Source organism: Piliocolobus tephrosceles, chromosome 9 (genome assembly GCF_002776525.5).
Source record: "Piliocolobus tephrosceles isolate RC106 chromosome 9, ASM277652v3, whole genome shotgun sequence".
NCBI classification, from domain to species: domain Eukaryota; kingdom Metazoa; phylum Chordata; class Mammalia; order Primates; family Cercopithecidae; genus Piliocolobus; species Piliocolobus tephrosceles.
Window position 1 is genome coordinate 71,438,900 of NC_045442.1, and position 17,146 is coordinate 71,456,045.

General features: G+C 53.9%; 1 protein-coding gene across 8 annotated transcripts; it reads right to left on the minus strand.

The window, feature by feature from the left end:
- Positions 1–991: 991 nt before the first annotated feature.
- On the minus strand, positions 992–16,019 carry DUSP13 (dual specificity phosphatase 13). 8 transcript variants are annotated; one of them, XM_023204884.1, is made up of 8 exons: positions 15,810–15,995; positions 14,793–15,010; positions 11,942–12,149; positions 10,174–10,377; positions 8,434–8,528; positions 4,262–4,435; positions 2,126–2,346; positions 1,185–1,438 (listed from the first exon to the last, which is right to left on the minus strand). In XM_023204884.1, the coding sequence occupies exons 3-8, from the start codon at positions 12,026–12,028 to the stop codon at positions 1,236–1,238; spliced, it is 984 nt and encodes a 327-aa protein (XP_023060652.1). In that variant the 5' UTR covers positions 12,029–12,149; positions 14,793–15,010; positions 15,810–15,995; the 3' UTR covers positions 1,185–1,235. The 8 variants fall into 8 exon arrangements, with proteins under 8 accessions (XP_023060657.1, XP_026311116.1, XP_023060658.1 ...); XM_023204885.2 differs by lacking the exon at positions 11,942–12,149 and having other exon boundaries at positions 996–1,438; positions 15,810–16,013; XM_023204887.1 differs by lacking the exon at positions 11,942–12,149 and having other exon boundaries at positions 1,226–1,438; positions 14,793–15,084; positions 15,810–16,019.
- Between the last annotated feature and the right edge of the window lie 1,127 nt (positions 16,020–17,146).

Consider the following 17,146-nt stretch of genomic DNA (forward strand, 5'->3'; position numbering starts at 1 on the left):
AAGGGGCCAGGTGCAGCGGCTCACACCTGTAATCCCAGCACTTTGGAAGACTGAGGCAGGAAAATCACTTGAGTCCAGGAGTTCAAGAGCAGCCTGGACAACATAGTGAGACCTCATCTCTACCAAAAAATTTAAAAATTAACTGGGTGTGGTGGCTCACGCCTGTGGTCCCAGCTACTTGGGAGGCTGAGATGAAAGGATTGCTCAAGCTGGGGTGCAGGATTCAAGACTGCAGTGAGCTGACTGTGCCACTGCACTCCAGCCTGGGCCACAGAGTGAGATCCTGTCTCAAAACAACCAGAAACCCCAAATACACACACACAAAAACAGAGGAGACAAGACCTCACTAAGAGCAGCCAGAGAGGTAGAGGAAAGCTGACTATTTAATCCTTATAAATACCTTGGGTTTTTATGATGTATTTACATGTGAGGAAGCTGGGAGGGGGGCCTTTCTTTATTGTTTTATTTTATGTTGTGCTAAGATAAGAACTAAGAAACTCAGAGCTGTTTTGTTCCATCATGTAACTGTCCTTTGCCTAGTATTTCTGGTATGTCTCCTTCCCAATCCCATCATCCTCTTGTTTAATGCTTTAATTTGTTAGGTGTCTAATTTTAAGCAGTCCATTTTTGAAAGCAGAGTGTCAGTGAAAAGACTGACTGGTTTCCAGAGATGCTACTTGTGCACAGTGAATTTTGATATTCAGCCTTGGGTAGGATGGGCATGGAGAGAATGGTGATGCATTGAACTTGGGTCTTTATCAGACAGCCTAACTCCTGGGGGAGGGTATGAGGAGGACAAGATGAGGATGAGCTCATCTAATCCTCACACTTGTACCCCCACTCCTTCCTCCAAGGCAGATATCACGAATTATTCCCACCTGTCCTCCTCCCCGAGGCTGCCATCCCACTGAATCAGAGTTGGCGAGCCATCTGGAACCTTGTGACCATCCCGAGAGTAAGCCATTGACCCACAGACCACCAAAAGATCGCCTGTCTTCATGATGATGAATATTTTATTATAGACATGGACTGAACTCACTTTTGCATAAAGAATCTCTGGATTGGGTCAGGGAAATTCACCTGCTAAGAGGTCACCACCCAGCTATCCCTGCCCCTTCCTCAGCCCCCACTTGCTGTTTACACCTCAGGGTCACTAGGAACAACAGAGCCTGCTGTCCCCAGGGCCAGGCTGGTGGGGTCAGGCCAAGGGTCAGGGATCCTGGCCGCCTGCCAGATCAGAGCCGCCCCGTCTCCCGCCCCAGTCGGTTGTCCAGAACCTGGAGCTGCTGGAGGAAGCCTGAGTTAGGGCAGATATTGCGGTGGGCCTGCACCGTCTGGATGGCCTCTACCAGCGTCATGTTCTCGTAGATCATGAGGAAGGCCAGGACAAGTGTGGCAGAGCGGCTTATCCCCATGGCACAGTGTACCAGCACGCGGCCTGTGGGGAGAACCAAGCTAATGTCAGCTACCTGCCCTTGAACCACCCACTCCTTTGGGAAGAAGAGACACCCACGGCCATCCTCTACAGCATCCTGCAAAACTGACACTGTCTACTCTGTCAAATGGGGCAACTGAAGCCCAGGGAGAGGAGGCTGGCTCAAAGTCACATAGTAAGTTAGAGGCAGGGTTTAGGTTAGCAGCTGGGATTTCCTTCTTCAGGTCCAGGTGCTTCCTCAGTATTCTTTGCAACTCTGGGCCAGGGGAAGGGGGTTTACTGAATTCCTCAGGTCCCTGGGTTTGCATCAGATTAGTCCACTTACCTCCCTTTCCCCTGAGTTCTGCCCTCTCGCCTGCCCCTGCAGCTCTATGCCAAGGACTCATCTTAGAGGAGTCCGCTCAAGAGCTTCGCTGGGTCCTATACCTTCTGTCCAGTGCCTGGCCTCTTATGGAGGGATGTGGTGATGCTGATGACTACACTGGATCTTAGTTATGTCCGTGACTGCTAGCCTCGAGGGTGTCCCTGAAGGCGACATTCACTGACTGGTAGTAGCTATTTGCCCCACGGAGTGGGAGGGTTGCTGAAAGGGGTTGTCTCTCTGGACTCCCACCCACTAGTGCTACTGGAAAGATGGAGAGTCCTAAAGCACACCCTCCACCGTCCACCACGCCAGACCCAGAAGTGCACCTTGGGGAATACTGAGGGCAGCTCGGATGTATCGAGCAACAGGCAGAAAGTAGACACTGAGGTCAAAGAAGGGGTTGTCATCTGCCTCGATGCCATAGTACTCCAGGGACATTCCACGGTAGAACTTGGCACCTGTGTCCACCTGGAACTTGCCCGCAGCGGCATTCACAACGTGGGTGATTCCCAGCTGGGTCAGCTTGCTCTTGTCCCGGGCTGCGTACCTGGAGGGGAGGGCACAAGGGGTTAGGAGGGTGGATGTAGATCTCACTGCGGCAGCTCTGGCTGGGTTGAAGTTTGCAGACACCCCCGCCCACCACCCACCAAGGGAAGAGACAAGAGCCTGCAAATCGGCCCAGGGTGAAGGGGCTCCTCCAGTTGGAGTTTAACACTCCTTTTCAGGCTGGGTGCGGTGGCTCACGCCTATAAATCCAGCACTTTGGGAGACTGAGGTGGGCGGATCACTTGAGGTCAGGAGTTTGAGACCAGCCTGGCCAACATGGTGACACCCCAACTCTACTAAAAACACAAAAATTAGCCAGGCATGGTGGTGGGCGCCTGTAGTCCCAGCTACTCAGAAGGCTGAGTCAGGAGAATCGCTTAAACCCAGGAGGCGGAGATTGCAGTGAGCCAAGATTGCGCCACTGCACTCCAGCCTGAGTGACAGAGCTAGACTCCATCTCAAAAAAAAAAAAAAAAAAAAAAAAAGACTCCTTTTCAAGCAGGCACTGTGGCTCATGCCTATAATCCCAACACTTTGGGAGACCAAGGCAGGAGGATTCATCGAGTTCAGGAGTTCGAGACCAGCGTGGGCAACATGGCAAAACCTTATCTCTACAAACAATAAAAAAATGTAGCCAGGCATGGTGGCATATGCCAGTAGTCCCAGCTACTTGGGAGGCTGAGGTGGGAGAATCACCTGAGCCTGGGAGGTTGAGGCTGCAGTGAGTGGAGATTGCACTACTATACCCCAGCCTGGGTGGCAGAGTGAGACTCCGCCTCAAAAAAAAAAGAAAAATTCGCTAGGTGTGGTGGTGCACACCTGTATTCCCAGCTACTTGAGAGGCTGAGGCAGGAGAACTGCTGAGCCTAGGAATTTGAGGTTGCAGTGAATGATGATAATCCCTGCACTCCAGCCTAGGCAACAGAGAGAGACCTTGTCTCTAAATAAATAAATAAAAATTTAAGATGAAATATTACTAGGATCATTGTTCATAATAGTCAAAAAGTGGAAACAATTCAAATGTCCATATTCAGTAAAATGGATAAACTGTGGCATAATCATATAATGAAATCTTCAGCAGTGAAAATATGAATGAACTGCAGATACACATAACAACGTGGGTGACTCACAAATTTGAGCAAATGATGCCAGGCACAAAACACACACAATATGATTCCACTCAAATAATTTTAAACAGCAGGTGAAACTGACTACACTGTTTAGGTATGTAGGTGGTAAAACTTTAAAGAAAAACAGGGAAATAATTAATTCAATAGACAGTGATTAACCACAGAGAATAGAAAAGTTATAATGAGAAATATTCAGTAGGGGCTTCTGGGAGACAGGTAATATCCTTTTTCTTCACTAGGTGATGAAGCTGTTCATATATGCTCTGTGCACATTTCTTTTTTCCTTTTTTTTTCTTTTTTGACACAGAGTCTCGCTCTTATTGCCCAGGCTGGAGTCCAATGGTGTGATCTCAGCTCACTGCAACCTCTGCCTCTCGGATTCAAGTGATTCTCCTGCCTCAGCCTCCTGAGTAGCTGCGATCACAGGTCTCCACCACCATGCCTGGTTAATTTCTTGTATTTTTAGTAGAGATGAGGTTTCACAATGTTGGCCAGGCTGGTCTCGAACTCCCGACCTCAAGTGATCCACCTGTCTTCGCCTCCCAAAGTGCTGGGATTACAGGCATGAGCCACCGTACCTGGCCCTTTGCCCTTTTCTTATGTGCATTCTAGTTCCACAGTTAAAAGCAGTAATAATATAAAAGGAAAGAAAAATAGGGAAAGAGACGGTGGGAGGCAAGGGTGCCCCCTCTGCCCTGGAGGGCCCCGGGAGAGGCTCATGCCCTCATTCCCGTGTGAACCTCACACCCTTCTGCCACCCCCACTCCTAATGTGGGTCTTACTCACGCATCTCCCAGGAAGAGTCTGGGCCAGACCTCGTCGATGTGGTTCAGCATGGCAGCCTGACGGACCCACAGCAAACGCTGCAGTGAAGCCAACGTGGGCGGCTGGTAGGGGGATGCCCGGACTGCTCCGTGGATCTTGGGCCTCCGGAGGTCCTGCTTCTGCAGGGAGTCCATCCTGGAACAGAGTGGACACCGCAGTGGCTGGAGGCAGGCTCCTGGAGGGTGGATACAGCTGATGGGGAAGCCCATGGTGCAGTACCCAGGTGCCACAGGGATGCTGCGGGAAGGGCCTCAGCTATTTCACATGAGGTATTAACAAGCTCAGCTGGGGCTGGGGCCTAGAACCCTTCCCCAGGGAAAAAGGGAATCAATCCTTTGTCACTGCTATGGAGCTGGGCAGACCTCTCTCCTGCCCTCTGCTGAGCTGCAGCTGTATGAAGCTTTGGCCAAGGGGCCTTTGGAGTTCCCTATTTGTGGCACTAGTCAGTGCAGATCTCACCCCTAAGTCAGCTTGGACTTTGTAGGGATGAAAGCCCCAGATGGCTGTGGTTCTCAGGGCACCCCCCGCCCCACCAACCTCGGCAGCTGTCGGGCAAGGTGGAAGTGAAGACCCAGGTGTCCTCCTCAACCCCCACTGTGACCTCTCAAGCCCCCTCACCTGCTACTTCCAGTACTCATCCTCAGACCCCTGTCCCCTCCCACTTTCAGGGACTCGGAGATCAGAGCCCATCTCCAGGTAAGAGGCCAGGGCTGTGAACTGGTATTTGTTAGCATCTCCACACGGAATAAGCTAATGCCTCTTATAAGCCTGATGGCTGGGCACGGTGGCTCATGCCTGTAATCCCTGCACTTTGGAAGGCCGAGGCAGGCAGAACCCCTGAGGTCAGGAGTTCAAGACCAGCCTGGCCAATGTGGCAAAACCCTGTCTCTACCACAAATACAAAAATTAGCGAGGTGTGGTGGTCCACTCCTGTAGAACCAGCTACTCGGGAGGCTAAGGCAGGAGAATCTCTTGAACCTGTGAGGCAGAGGTTGTAGTGAGCCAAGATCACACCACTGCACTCCAGCCTGGGCGACAGAGCGAGACTCCGTCTCAACAACAAAAAGCCTGATGTCTCGCTCATGATCCCACGATCTGTTCGTGATCTGTTCCTATTTTACCCAGAAGGAAGCTAAAGCTCAGAATGTTTAAAAAGTGACGCCCAAAGCCATACGGCTCATAAGTAGCAAGGCTGGGGTTTTAGTCCATCCCCAAGCCTTTCAGTTACCATCTTTGGGGCCTCCAGAGAGTGGTCACTAACCCCCCTTTTTTCTCAAGGGAGCCTGGTGCTGCTGAACCACACACATGCCTATAGGCCCCGGGTTTTCCTCCTTACCCCCACGACTCAGGCCAGCGCTGGATGTCAGGCCCCACCCGGGTCAGGTGGCTTGTTTCAGGCATCTGCTGGCTGAAGGAGTCAGGGACCCTGCGGAGCTGGATTTTCAGCGGCGCCAGAATATGGGCCTGGTGCCGTGTTGGAGAGGGGGACCTGTCTTTGCTAACTGCCCCTGATCCCCTGGACCAGTGACTAGGGAAGGTGCATACTGGGAAGAACATCTTTTCCCTTTGGTAGGCAGTGCCAGGACCAGAAAGAGAAACGGGCACCCACAAGGCTGCTGGCTTGGCCAGGCTCACCCAGTGGGAGGCTGTCGGGCAAGGCGGAAGTGAAGACCCAGGTGTCCTCCTCATCCCCCACTGTGACTTCCCCAGGCGGCTGAGTGGCCTGCCACCTACCTGGGGTATGGTCTGGGGCCAGGAATGGGGGAGTGGGTGCAGGGGCAGGACTCTGCCTGACTGGAACAGGGCTGGGCAGGTTCCGCCCAGAACACAAACACTGTGAAGCGGCTAGAATTCCAGGTGCTGGCTGGGGCGCCCATGGGGGTGGGGTCTGAGAGCTGACTGAGGCCTTGTGGACTGCGGTGGGCTCTCCAGTCCCTCTAAACACCCAGGTCTCCTCTCTGCTTGGTATCTCTTTGGGATTGAAGACACTTGGTTCCATAACCCCCCATGAAGATGGGAGGCTACCTGAAGAGGTGGGAAGAGAACTTCTGAGGCAGGGAGGAGAGCCTGGCTTCCCCGGGACTCTGCCATGACTCATTCTGTGGTCATGGGCAAGTCTTTGCCCTGATCTGGACCACAGTTTATCTTCCCCTGCTAGGGATCCTGAAGTTAACTTTCAGGATGCTCTGGGCGTCTGACCCGAGAATGACAGAGGAGGGTCTGGATGTGCGGTCACTGCAGGGCAGAGGGCAGTGTAGTGTGGTGGAGTGGGGGAAGCCCTCAGGCCCCAGGGGAGTCCAACAGCCACACTGGTCTGGAGCCATCAGGTAGGAAGATGGGGCTTTGGGAAGTGGGGTGGGCACTGGACTCAGGCCTGCGGAGCTTGGCATGGGGTGAGGCTGCCCCCCTGTGGCCAATGGGTGTCTCGCAGCCCAGCCATGCAAGGGAGCAGGCAGCCAGGCCCCACCCCCAGGAGGCTCCAGAGGGGTGAAGGATTTGGGGGCTGGTAGGCCACAGTACGTGCCTCTGCCTCCGAGGGGACCTAGGCCCAGGTCTGAAGAACAGGGCTCTCCCCTGGACTTAGCGCTACTCCTGGTCAGGCTCCACCTAATGCCTCACTCCCGATGCTCAGGGTGTTGCCCCGCCTGGCCACTCTACTGGGACCCAGCCCAGCCCATCAGTCAGAGTCAGGCCCAGCCACCCACCCAGGGACTCGTCCTTTAAGCCCCAGGCCCTCCCAGGGAGGGGAAGTCAGTGGTTGTGGCAGCTCCGCCGGTTTCTGAGACCCCAGACGGTCTTCGGAGGGCCCCGCCTGGCATTACCTTCCATGTCTCCTCGGCCCCAGCCAGGTGAGGCACAGGCCCAATGTCCAGCAGGGCCAGGGCCTGGCCGGGCTCCCCTCCCACTCCCTGCAGCCCTCCTTCTCTCCCTGGTCCTGTGCTCCTCCTCTCCCGCTTCCTGCCTCCCCCGCTCAGCAGAGCAGCTGCCTCTGTAGGCAGGGCTTTTCCTGGCCTGCTCCTGTGCTGCTGCTGGTTGCAAGTCCATGCACTTGTTTTCTGTATTTGCATCTCTCCTCCCTGGGTAGCTCCCCCATTTGCCTCTGTCTCCCATCCTCCCCCAGGAAGCTCATGTGCCTTTGCAGCCTCCCATGACACTGCTCTGCGTGCCCACGACATCAGGCAGAGGCACAGGCTTCCTTGGGGCAGGGGGCAGCTGTTTGCCATCTACCTCTCAGCTGCAGCTTCAGATGGTCCCCTGGACTTTCTTCCTGCCCATCCTTTCTGACTCCACTCCAGGGAGGCCAGACAGGACTGTGGCCACAGGCCACGTGGGGCTGGAGGTCTCAGGGCAGGACCAGTGAGGAGTGTGGGGAAGAAAGACTGCAGAAGGGTGGCGTGTGGCGCCAGTGGGGAAGAGCTGTGGGTCTCTGCACTCAGCCTGCGGATACTGGGGAGGGCAGACCCGGGCAGAATTCTCAGGGCTGGTACTTGCATCTATGTGGTCTTCACTGAGCCAGTTTCTTCAGTGAGGCTGCTGTGAGAATTCCATGTAATAATTAATGTAAAGCACCTCCCACAGGGTCTGTCTCATGGTAGATGCCCAATAAATGGTGCATCTTACTATTATTATCACTACTATAATTACTCTTACCCTTTCTAGCCCCAGCCATATCCTAGGTGGAGGGTAACTTCCTTACGGGACAGTGAGGTTTCTTCTCTATCTCTGTATTTCTTGATGTTTCTTTCTCTGTCCAGCAATAATTGTTATATTTAGCACTCATCAAGGATGTGTCAGACAGAGCTAGGAACTTACATTTTCTCATTGAATCCTCACAGTGCCTTTATGGAGCAGGCAATATTATCATCCCCATTTTACAGATGAAGAAACCGAGACTCAGAAAGGTTAAGGAACACACCCAGAGTCACACAGCCAGTTGATGTGGGAGTCAGGATTCAAGCCCAGGTCTTTCTGACTCTACTATACTTTGTCTGCACCTTCATCTCTGACCCAGTCAGTTCTCTACCCAACCCAACCCCCACCCTTCCTCACACAGGCACAAGTGTCCTGGCCCTCATTACCCAGCATGCTCAGAGACCACACCCTACCCCCCCAAATTAGGGGCACTCACCCACCTGTGGGAGTAACTGGCCCGGGCTGTGCACTTCTCTGACGGGCAGTTTGTGCTGCCAGCTTTCAGCTGCCTGTCTCCGCACACTTGATGCTGTTTCTATTTTTTGATTTGAGTTTAATTATAAAGCATGCTGTCTACTCCCCTCTTCCAGCCTCCCCTGCCACTCCCAACTTTCCACTGGTTCCATGGCATGACCAGTGCCAAGCTTAGCCAGGCACCTTTCCCTCCAGGCCCAGGCCTCTGTCCCAGCACTGCTAAGAATCAAGGCAGCTCAGCCCAGGTCTGACTGTGGCATATTGTGTACATGTATGTTGATAGTAGGAGAAGGAAGATCAAATAAAGCATTTTAAAAGGTCCCTTGGCCGGCTAAAGTGGCTAACGTCTATAATCCCGACACTTTGGGAGGCTGAGGTGGGAGGATTGCTTGAGCCCAGGAGTTTGAGACCAGTCTAGGCAATATGGCCAGACCCTGTCTCTACTAAAAATACAAAAAATACAATATGGCCAGTTGGGCCAGTCGCAGTGGCTCATGCCTGTAATCCCAGCACTTTGGGAGGCCAAGGTGGGCAGATCACCTGAGGTCAGGAGTTCGAGACCAGTCTGACCAACATGGAGAAAACCTGTCTCTACCAAAATACAAAATTAGTTGGCATGGTGACACATGCCTGTAATCCCAGCTACTCGGGAGCCTGAGGCAGGAGAATCACTTGAACCCGGGAGGCGGGGATTGCGGTGAGGTGAGATCACGCCATTGCACTTCAGCCTGGGCAACAAGAGTGAGACTCCGTCTCAAAAAAAAAAAAAAAAAAAAATTAACTGCTTGTGGTGGCACATGCTTGTAGTCCCATCTATTCGAGAAGCTGAGGTGGGAGAATCACCTGAGCCCAGGAAATCAAGGCTGCAGCGAGCCCTAATCCCTGACTATGCCACTGCACTCCAGGCTACGAAACTGGAGTGAGACCCTCTTCCTTGGCCTTCAAGGGTATTATGGAGGAAGGGCAGAAAGTTCAAGCTGGAAGGATGTTCTGTGGAGGTGGACAGTGAAGGGACTAGCCAAAAATCACATGTAAACTGGTGGCATTGCCAACAGCAGAACCCAGGTTCAGGGGCCCTCAGTTAGGGGCCAAGGTTGATGGGACGGGTCCAGGATAAAGAGCTGGAAGACTCAGGCTGAGGGAAGCGGCGCCGGCCCACACACAGACACAGGTGTAGAGCAGGTCTTCAGACAGCCCTGGGCTGCAGGCAGAAGAAATGTGTCCAGGGCCACTCCCACCCTCTGCCAAGCTCCTCTCCCAACCCAAAAGGCAGGGATACCCAGGCCCCGCTGTCCCCTGCAGCCAGAGAGATGTTCTTTAAGGTCTCTCCCCTGCTAACTGTGGTCAGCTAGGACCTTCAACTGGGCCCATTAGGAACCTTCTCTGTCATCCACAGACCTTTGTCATACACCCATACCTTGATACTACTCTCCCACTTGCACTCCCAGATGATGGGGACGGGGCACACCCATGCCTGCAGCCACACCTGCTGGGGCTCTGAGGTCTGAGCTCCAGGGAGCTAAGGCTCAGCCCCTCCTAGGACTCCCTGAACCCTGAGGGGAGCTGCTGGAGGCAGCTGTGGCCAACATCTATCACAAATACCTGAAACCCCCTTCCTCTTTCCTGCCCTCCCCACTTTCCCAGGGAACCTGGGATCCCTGGCCAAGACGCCTGAGGGCTTGGCTGAGAGGGGAGCCCACTCCCACCTGTGGAGGCCAAAGACAGTGGCGGAGAGGGGGTGCAGGCGCCAGGAGGAGCCGGATGGAGTAGCAGGCTCTAGGGCGGACTCCGCGCTGGGCTCCCACCATCTTCTGTGTGTCCGCCTGGGCCAGAGCCTCCAGCAGCACCAGAAGGACCAGTGCCAGGGTGGCAAACTGGCAGAGCCCCATGGCAGGGAGTAAGGACCAGCTCTGGAAGAGAGATGAGCTCTGTGTTACGGGCAGGTGAACCATGGCCCAGGCTGGCTGGGACTTGTTGAGGCAGGGGTAAGAGCTGTCACCTAAACCTGCTTCTGCCTTAAGCCCTGTGCATAAGGTCAAGTGAGTGCAGCTGCTGGGAGAGATGAGGAAGTAGATTTGATATCCATGGCTTAGGGACAGAGATGACCTCTCCCCATCGGCCCCTTATCTTTCAGAGTCCCCAGACCCAGAGCTGCTGTGTACGGCTGCACAGGCTGCACACTGCATAACTCCTGGGGCCTCCAGTTGCACAGTTTGGTGGATGACACCTCCATGAATTGTGCAATGCTATACACCTGCATATCCAACTCCCCCAAAGTCAGTTGCCTGATGGGAAAGATGCTGAGGCCACAGGTCAGGGAGCCTAAGGCCCCAGGCTGAGGGAGAGGGGTGACTGGGCATGGTCTGAGATCTGCTGCTCTGCCAGGTTCCTGGGTCCTGTCTAGAGGAGAGAGAGCAAGCTGGGAATTTGCCATTCCATGGGAAACATGCTCCCTTCAGATCTTCTACCCACAGAGCTCCATGCCACAGCTTGGCGGCAGGCCAATCTCAAGCCCAGCTATAACCCAAAGTTTCTTATCATGCTCACCCCCAAACTCTAAACTTAGCCCCTGATCCTTCCCTAATTCTCCTCCCCAAGATGCTCATCCTCCAGCCAGCCCGTGGGAAGGGGTCGATGCTGCTGAAGGGCCTCCCTTCTGGTTGGGCTGGCTATGCCTTCAGAGATAGGAACCACTCTTAGGGGTGGGAGGCAGGGAGAGAGTCAGGCCCTGCCCTGGGAGGCTTCTGGGAGGAAAAAGCTGCTGCTATTCCAGCTCCCAAGCATGCCCAGGCCAGTCACCAACCCCCAAATGGCAGCCTGTCTGTGGCGTGGGCTGGTGGGGACAGCGAAAGACAGGGTTGAGGCGAGACAGGGAAGGAGTTGTAGGGGAAGCAGAGGTGGAGGCAGGCCCTGCTGGGTGGGGAGCCGCCGGGGAGGCCTGGCCTTAGCTCACTGATGAGAATTAGCTAAGTCTGGAAGGTTTTCTCTGCGGCACCGTACCTGGGGTCCAGACCTAGGGGAAAGGGGATGTGGAGGTTCAGGAGGGTCCAGGCTGGCTGTGCAGATGCCTCGGTGAGATTTAGGGGAGCCCCCACAGGCTTTCAGCTGAGGCAGGGCAGGTTGGCCTCAAGACCAGGTAGGAAAGTCTCCCCTCTTCCATTTTACGCTTTCCACGCCCTCACATCCTAGTCCTCCTCTTCTCTTTGGGGTCTGAAGGATCCAGGTAGGGTGGGGGAGATGGGTTAGGGGGTCCTATAGGAGAATTGCCTAGGCCGGGCCCTTGGGTGAGACCTTGGGTAGGTGAAGGGAACCCAGCAGTTTAGGGAGAGGGCCAGGCCCCGTTTAATCCTCACTTCCAGCCACACGCAGCCCTGCCAACCAATCCTGCAAGAACCCAATCTTATGTCCGCAGGCCAGGCCCTCACCTGGCCTCTTCCTGCCAACCACATCCAGCTTCGCCCCCCGAGGCCTCACCTGGCCCCTCAGCTCTGGCCGGCACCCCGCAGTTGCTGGTCCAGCCTGCAGAGCTGGTGCAGGAAGCCTCGGTTGGGGAAGACCCATCGGTGCTGCCTCACGGTGATCACCGCCTGGCGCAGGGACAGCCGCTGGTGCAGCATGAGGTACGCCAAGACTAGCGTGGCGGAGCGGCTCACGCCCACCACACAGTGCACCAGGACCTTGGCTGAGGAAGACATCCTGGTGAAAAACCCTTTCCCACCAGCCGGCCCACCCACGGGCTGGGATGGGAACCCAAGTTCCTTTCCTGACCCTGCCTTGGGTGTACTTTGTGATCCTGAGCAAGTCACTCAGCCTTTATGAACCTCAGTTTCCTGATCGGTAAAATGGGTAGATCAACACCTGTTCTGCCTGCCTTTGGGATAGGGTCCGAATTTCTTTTTTCTTTTCTTTCTTTCCTTTTTTTTCAATGTATTTTTTACTTTTATTTTTTATTTTTATTTTTTTTTTTGAGACAGAGTCTCGCTCTGTCACCCAGGCTGGAGTGCAGTGGCGTGATCTCGACTCACTGCAAGCTCTGCCTCCCGGGTTTACGCCATTCTCCTGCCTCAGCCTCCCGAGCTGGGACTACAGGCGCCTGCCACTAGGCCCGGCTAATTGTATGTTTATTAGAGACAGGGTTTCACCGTGTTAGCCAGGATGGTCTCAATCTCCTAATCTCGTGATCCGCCTGTCCCGGTCTCCCAAAGTGCTGGGATTACAGGCGTGAGCCACCTCTCCTGGCCTCCAAACCTTTTTAACATAGCTTGTAAGACCCTTCAAGAGCTGGCCCCTGTCGCCTCATCTTAGACTGTCCCTCCCCCACCTTCAGCTCGAGGAAAATGGAGGAACTTGCAGTTCCTTGAGGCTGCCGTGTTTTCTGACCTCCAGCCTTACCACATGCTATTCCAAATACCTGCAAATCATTTCCCCTGGTCTCGGTCTGACTAACTTCTACTACTCATCCACTAGGTTTCGGCGGAGACATGGCTTCCTCCACAGGCTTTCTTGACTGCTCAAAGTATTGCTTGAATCACAGAGCAGCTCATCTTTTTTGCATATGACCCATGAATACTTTTGTAGAGGGAAGTCCCCGCACCTTACTGATCCTCGAGGCTCAGCACCCCCGCCGTGTGCTCCCAGAGCCCTCCACACTGGCCCACTCTTATGCGTAGCTCTCACTGTACTATTCACAATTTGGCTGTCTTTCCACCAGTTCCAAGAGGGCAAGGACCCTGCTTCTTAAAGTCTGGATTCCCAGTATTTATTTAGCTCCGTGCCAGGCACATAGTGGATACTCAGTAAATAGCTGGTGAATGAATGGATAAAGAACAAAAGAATGTCAAAGTGCTTTGGATACTGAAAAGTCATGTGAGCTGTAATCTTGTTATTCCTGTCACATAGATGAGGAAACTGAAGTCCAGAGAGGGACACTGGCTTGCCCAGGGTCACATAGCAAGGGACACAGCTGTCTTCTAGGATGGACACAAAGCCAGGACACCAGCCTCCCTGGACTCCTCTGCTGTATCCTGAGTATTTGAAGATACATTTCTTTTCTAGTTAAAAGTACTTTGAGGGGCGGGTGCAGTGGCTCATGCCTGTAATCCCAGCACTTTGGGAGGCCGAGGCAGACAGATCACTTGAGGTCAGGAGTTCGAGACCAGCCTCGCCAACATGGTGAAACCCTCCCTCTGCTAAAATACAAAAATTAGCCGGGCGTGGTGGCAGATGCCTGTAGTCCCAGCTACTTGGGAGGCTGAGGCACGAGAATTACTTGAAGCCAGGAGGCAGAGGTTGAACCCAGGAGATGGAGGGGCCGAGATTGTGCTACTGCACTCCAGCCTGGGTAGCACTGAGACTCTGTCTCAGAAAAAAAAAAGGAATAAAAGAAGTACTTTGGGGCAGACATTTAGGTACCAAATGGTGCTTTCCCAAAGCTGAGTGTTGCAGAGAAAGAGCTATTCTGCTGTTTGGGAGAAATGGCTTTCAGCCTTAGGGTTGCTCCTAACTCATGGCATGACCTTGTATTCCAGGCCTCAGTTTCCCCATCTGGGAAGGAATAGGGTTTGATAAAACACTGGAGCACTAAGCAGAGAACTTTTTTTCGGGGGGGGGGCAGATGGATTTCACCCTTTTGCCCAGGCTAGAGTGAAGTGGCATGATATCGGCTCACTGCAACCTCCCCCCACCCCGTGTTCAAGCAATTCTCCTGCCTCAGCCTCCCGAGTAGCTGAGATTATAGGTGTGTGCCACCATGCCCGGCTAATATTTGTATTTTTAGTAGAGATGAGATTTCACTCTGTTGGCCAGGCTGGTCTCGAACTCCTGACCTCAGATGATCCACCCACCTTGGCCTCCCAAAGTGCTAGGATTACAAGCATGAGCCACTGTGCCTGGCCTAAGCAGAGGATTTTTTTTTTTTTTTTCTTTTTGAGACGGAGTCTCGCTCTGTCGCCCAGGCTGGAGTGCAGTGGCAGGATCTCAGCTCACTGCAAGCTCCGCCTCCCAGGTTCCCGCCATTCTCCTGCCTCAGCCTCCCGAGTAGCTGGGACTACAGGCGCCCACCACCTCGCCCGGCTAGTTTTTTGTATTTTTTAGTAGAGACGGGGTTTCACCATGTTAGCCAGGATGGTCTCGATCTCCTGACCTCGTGATTCGCCCGTCTCGGCCTCCCAAAGTGCTGGGATTACAGGCTTGAGCCACCGCACCCGGCCCTAAGCAGAGGATTTTTAAAAACAAGGGATGGGAGGGCACTGATGACTGAGAAGAAATGAGGCATCCTCCCCAGGAATGAGCAAGATGGGATATGGGCTTGGACCCCAAGTCCTACCCCCAGGCGTGTTGAGGGCACGGTGGATGAAGTCAGCCGCGGAGGAGAAGTAGGCACTGATGTCAAAATCAGGGAGGTCGTGGGCTGGCACCCCCAGGTAGCTCACACTGCTGCCGTAGAAGTCAGGGCCGCCCTGACAGTAGAGGCCCCCGTGGGCGGCGTTCAGCACGTGGGTGATGCCCAGCTTCCACAGCTCAAAGCGGTTGTTTGCTGTGGCCCTGGGGAGGGCAGGAAGGGCACTGGATGACGGCCAAGCCATGGGACCAGGAGGGAGGCTTTGCCTGGCCCCCTGCTGCAGAGGGACCGAGCCATTAGGGTCCAAAGAGAATCCAACCCCAGCAAGCTCCAAGTGGGGTCTGACTCCACAGCCCCATACCCAGAGCCCCACACTTTCTGGTGGCAGAACTGGTGGTATGTGTGTGTTGGGGGATCTTTAGACCCTCTCTGCTTCCTCAAGGCCTCTGCCCCTGCCTTGGCCAGGACAGGAAGGAAGGGATTGCTTCAGCCCTGGAACCTGGCTGCCCCTCCCTTCTTGCCCCATGTCCTCCCACGCACATCCGTCCTCTACCGGCTACCACCTAATACCTGCTTCTAGCCTACAAACGTTGAGAGGCAACACCTTCTCTGATTCACCTTCAGTCAGGCTTCTCCACCACCTGTACCCAGAGGAGGGAGGCTGGGTCCAGAAACAGGGGGCTCTCTGTCTACCTCATCTCATGCTGCAAATACTATTTCCCAGGCCTGTACCTCTACACTTGCTAGTTGTCCTGGAAGTGTTTCCCAGGACTCCTGGGAGACTCCCTGCTTTCAGGCAGGCGAAGTCCCTGCTCCCCCTCGTGGCCATACCTGGTCACTGCACTGTCCTTGGCACCCTGGGGTCCTGGAGAAGGTCCCTGGCCTGGGATGGTCAGAGCAGAGCAATTTCTCCTTGTTTCTACCCTCCTGTGTCTGGTAAAGCCACCAAGAACTGCCTCTCCTTGTCCCCACCCCCATGACCCTTGGCCAGCTATCACTCACGCATCTCCTATGAAAAGGTTGGGCCAAACTTCATCCACACGGCTGCAAGAAGACTTCCCCGCCCTCAGGAGCTCCTCCAGCTCCAGGATGCTGGGGCAAGGCGTGGCTTTGTCCTCTCCCACCAGCTCTGGGAGCGAGGTCTCAGCCATGGGCCAGCCCGCCCACCCCTCTGCCTCTGCGGTCACTCCTCTCCGCCTCTCCAGTGTCATTTCTCCTTCCCAGAGATTGACAGGGACAGGTGGGACAGGAGCAAGTGACTCAGCAAGTCAAAGGGGCCTCTGGAGCAGACAAGACCTTTACCTCCCTCAGCCTCCCCCTACCCCCCAACTCCGTGAGAACATGGAATCAGAGAGACCTCTGCAAGTCAGCTACCTCCCTGAACCTCAGTTTCTTCATCTGTAAAGTAAGGATAATCACACCTACCTCAGAGAATTTGAGGATTAAATGAAACAAAGGACGTGCTGGGTCTGACACATAGTAGGTGCTTAGAAATGTCTGAGGAATTAGTAGATGTAGAGCCCTGCCTAAGGCTATTAGGTTATGAGGACTGAGTTAAAGTAGAGATCCAGGGTGCAGAGGAGGTGGCTGGTTCCAAGGATGAATGATAGAACTGAAAGAAGTGTACAGTCTAGGTGGGCCACAAATTGGGTAGGAGCTGGATTGGATGTCTGTTGGATGAGTCTCTGAATTATGGAGGTCAGGGACAGTTTTCTGAGTTGTAGAGTCAGAGAAATACGGATAAGAGACATGGAAAGCTTCATTTTTAAAGCATGCCCACAAGATTCATGGGGGAATGGGGAAAGTGTTTTTTGTTTGTTTGTTTGTTTGTTTGTTTAGATAGGGTCTCACTCTGTCACCCAGGCTGGAGTGCAGTGACATCTTGGCTCACTGCCACCACCACCTCCCGGGTTCAAGTGATTCTCCTGCTTAACCTCCTGAGTAGCTGGGATTACAGGCGTGCACTACCATGCCACACTAATTTTTGTGTTTTTAGTAGAGATGGGGTTTTGCTGTGTTGGTCTGACTGGTCTTGAACTCCTACCTCAAGTGATCAGCCTGCCTCGGCCTCCCAAAGTACTGGGATTTCAGGTGTGAGCCACCATGCCGGGCCAATGGGGGAAGGTTTGAACAATGGTCCTGTAATGAAGATGGCTGACTTCTCAGAAGAGAAGGCTGAAGAGGGCCTTGTATGTCAAACGGGGAGAAGGGAGGTGAGTGTTGCCCTAGACTTTGAGAGCCAAAGGGGCCAACTGTCATCAGAAACATTTTGAGGGTGGGAGGGAGATTCCTCTGTCTATAAGGGCTTTGGGTCCCAAAATAGAAACTGAGAAAGGTCA

Coding starts and splice junctions, on each gene's coding strand:
- DUSP13 (XM_023204884.1), bottom strand. CDS start 12,028: ATGGGTCTTCCCCAACCGAGGCTTCCTGCACCAGCTCTGCAGGCTGGA. Junction 2,347..4,261: donor AGACTCTTCCTGGGAGATGC/GTGAGTAAGACC, acceptor CCTCCCCTCCAG/GTACGCAGCCCGGGACAAGA. Junction 1,439..2,125: donor TGCCCTCAGTATTCCCCAAG/GTGCACTTCTGG, acceptor TTCTCCCCACAG/GCCGCGTGCTGGTACACTGT.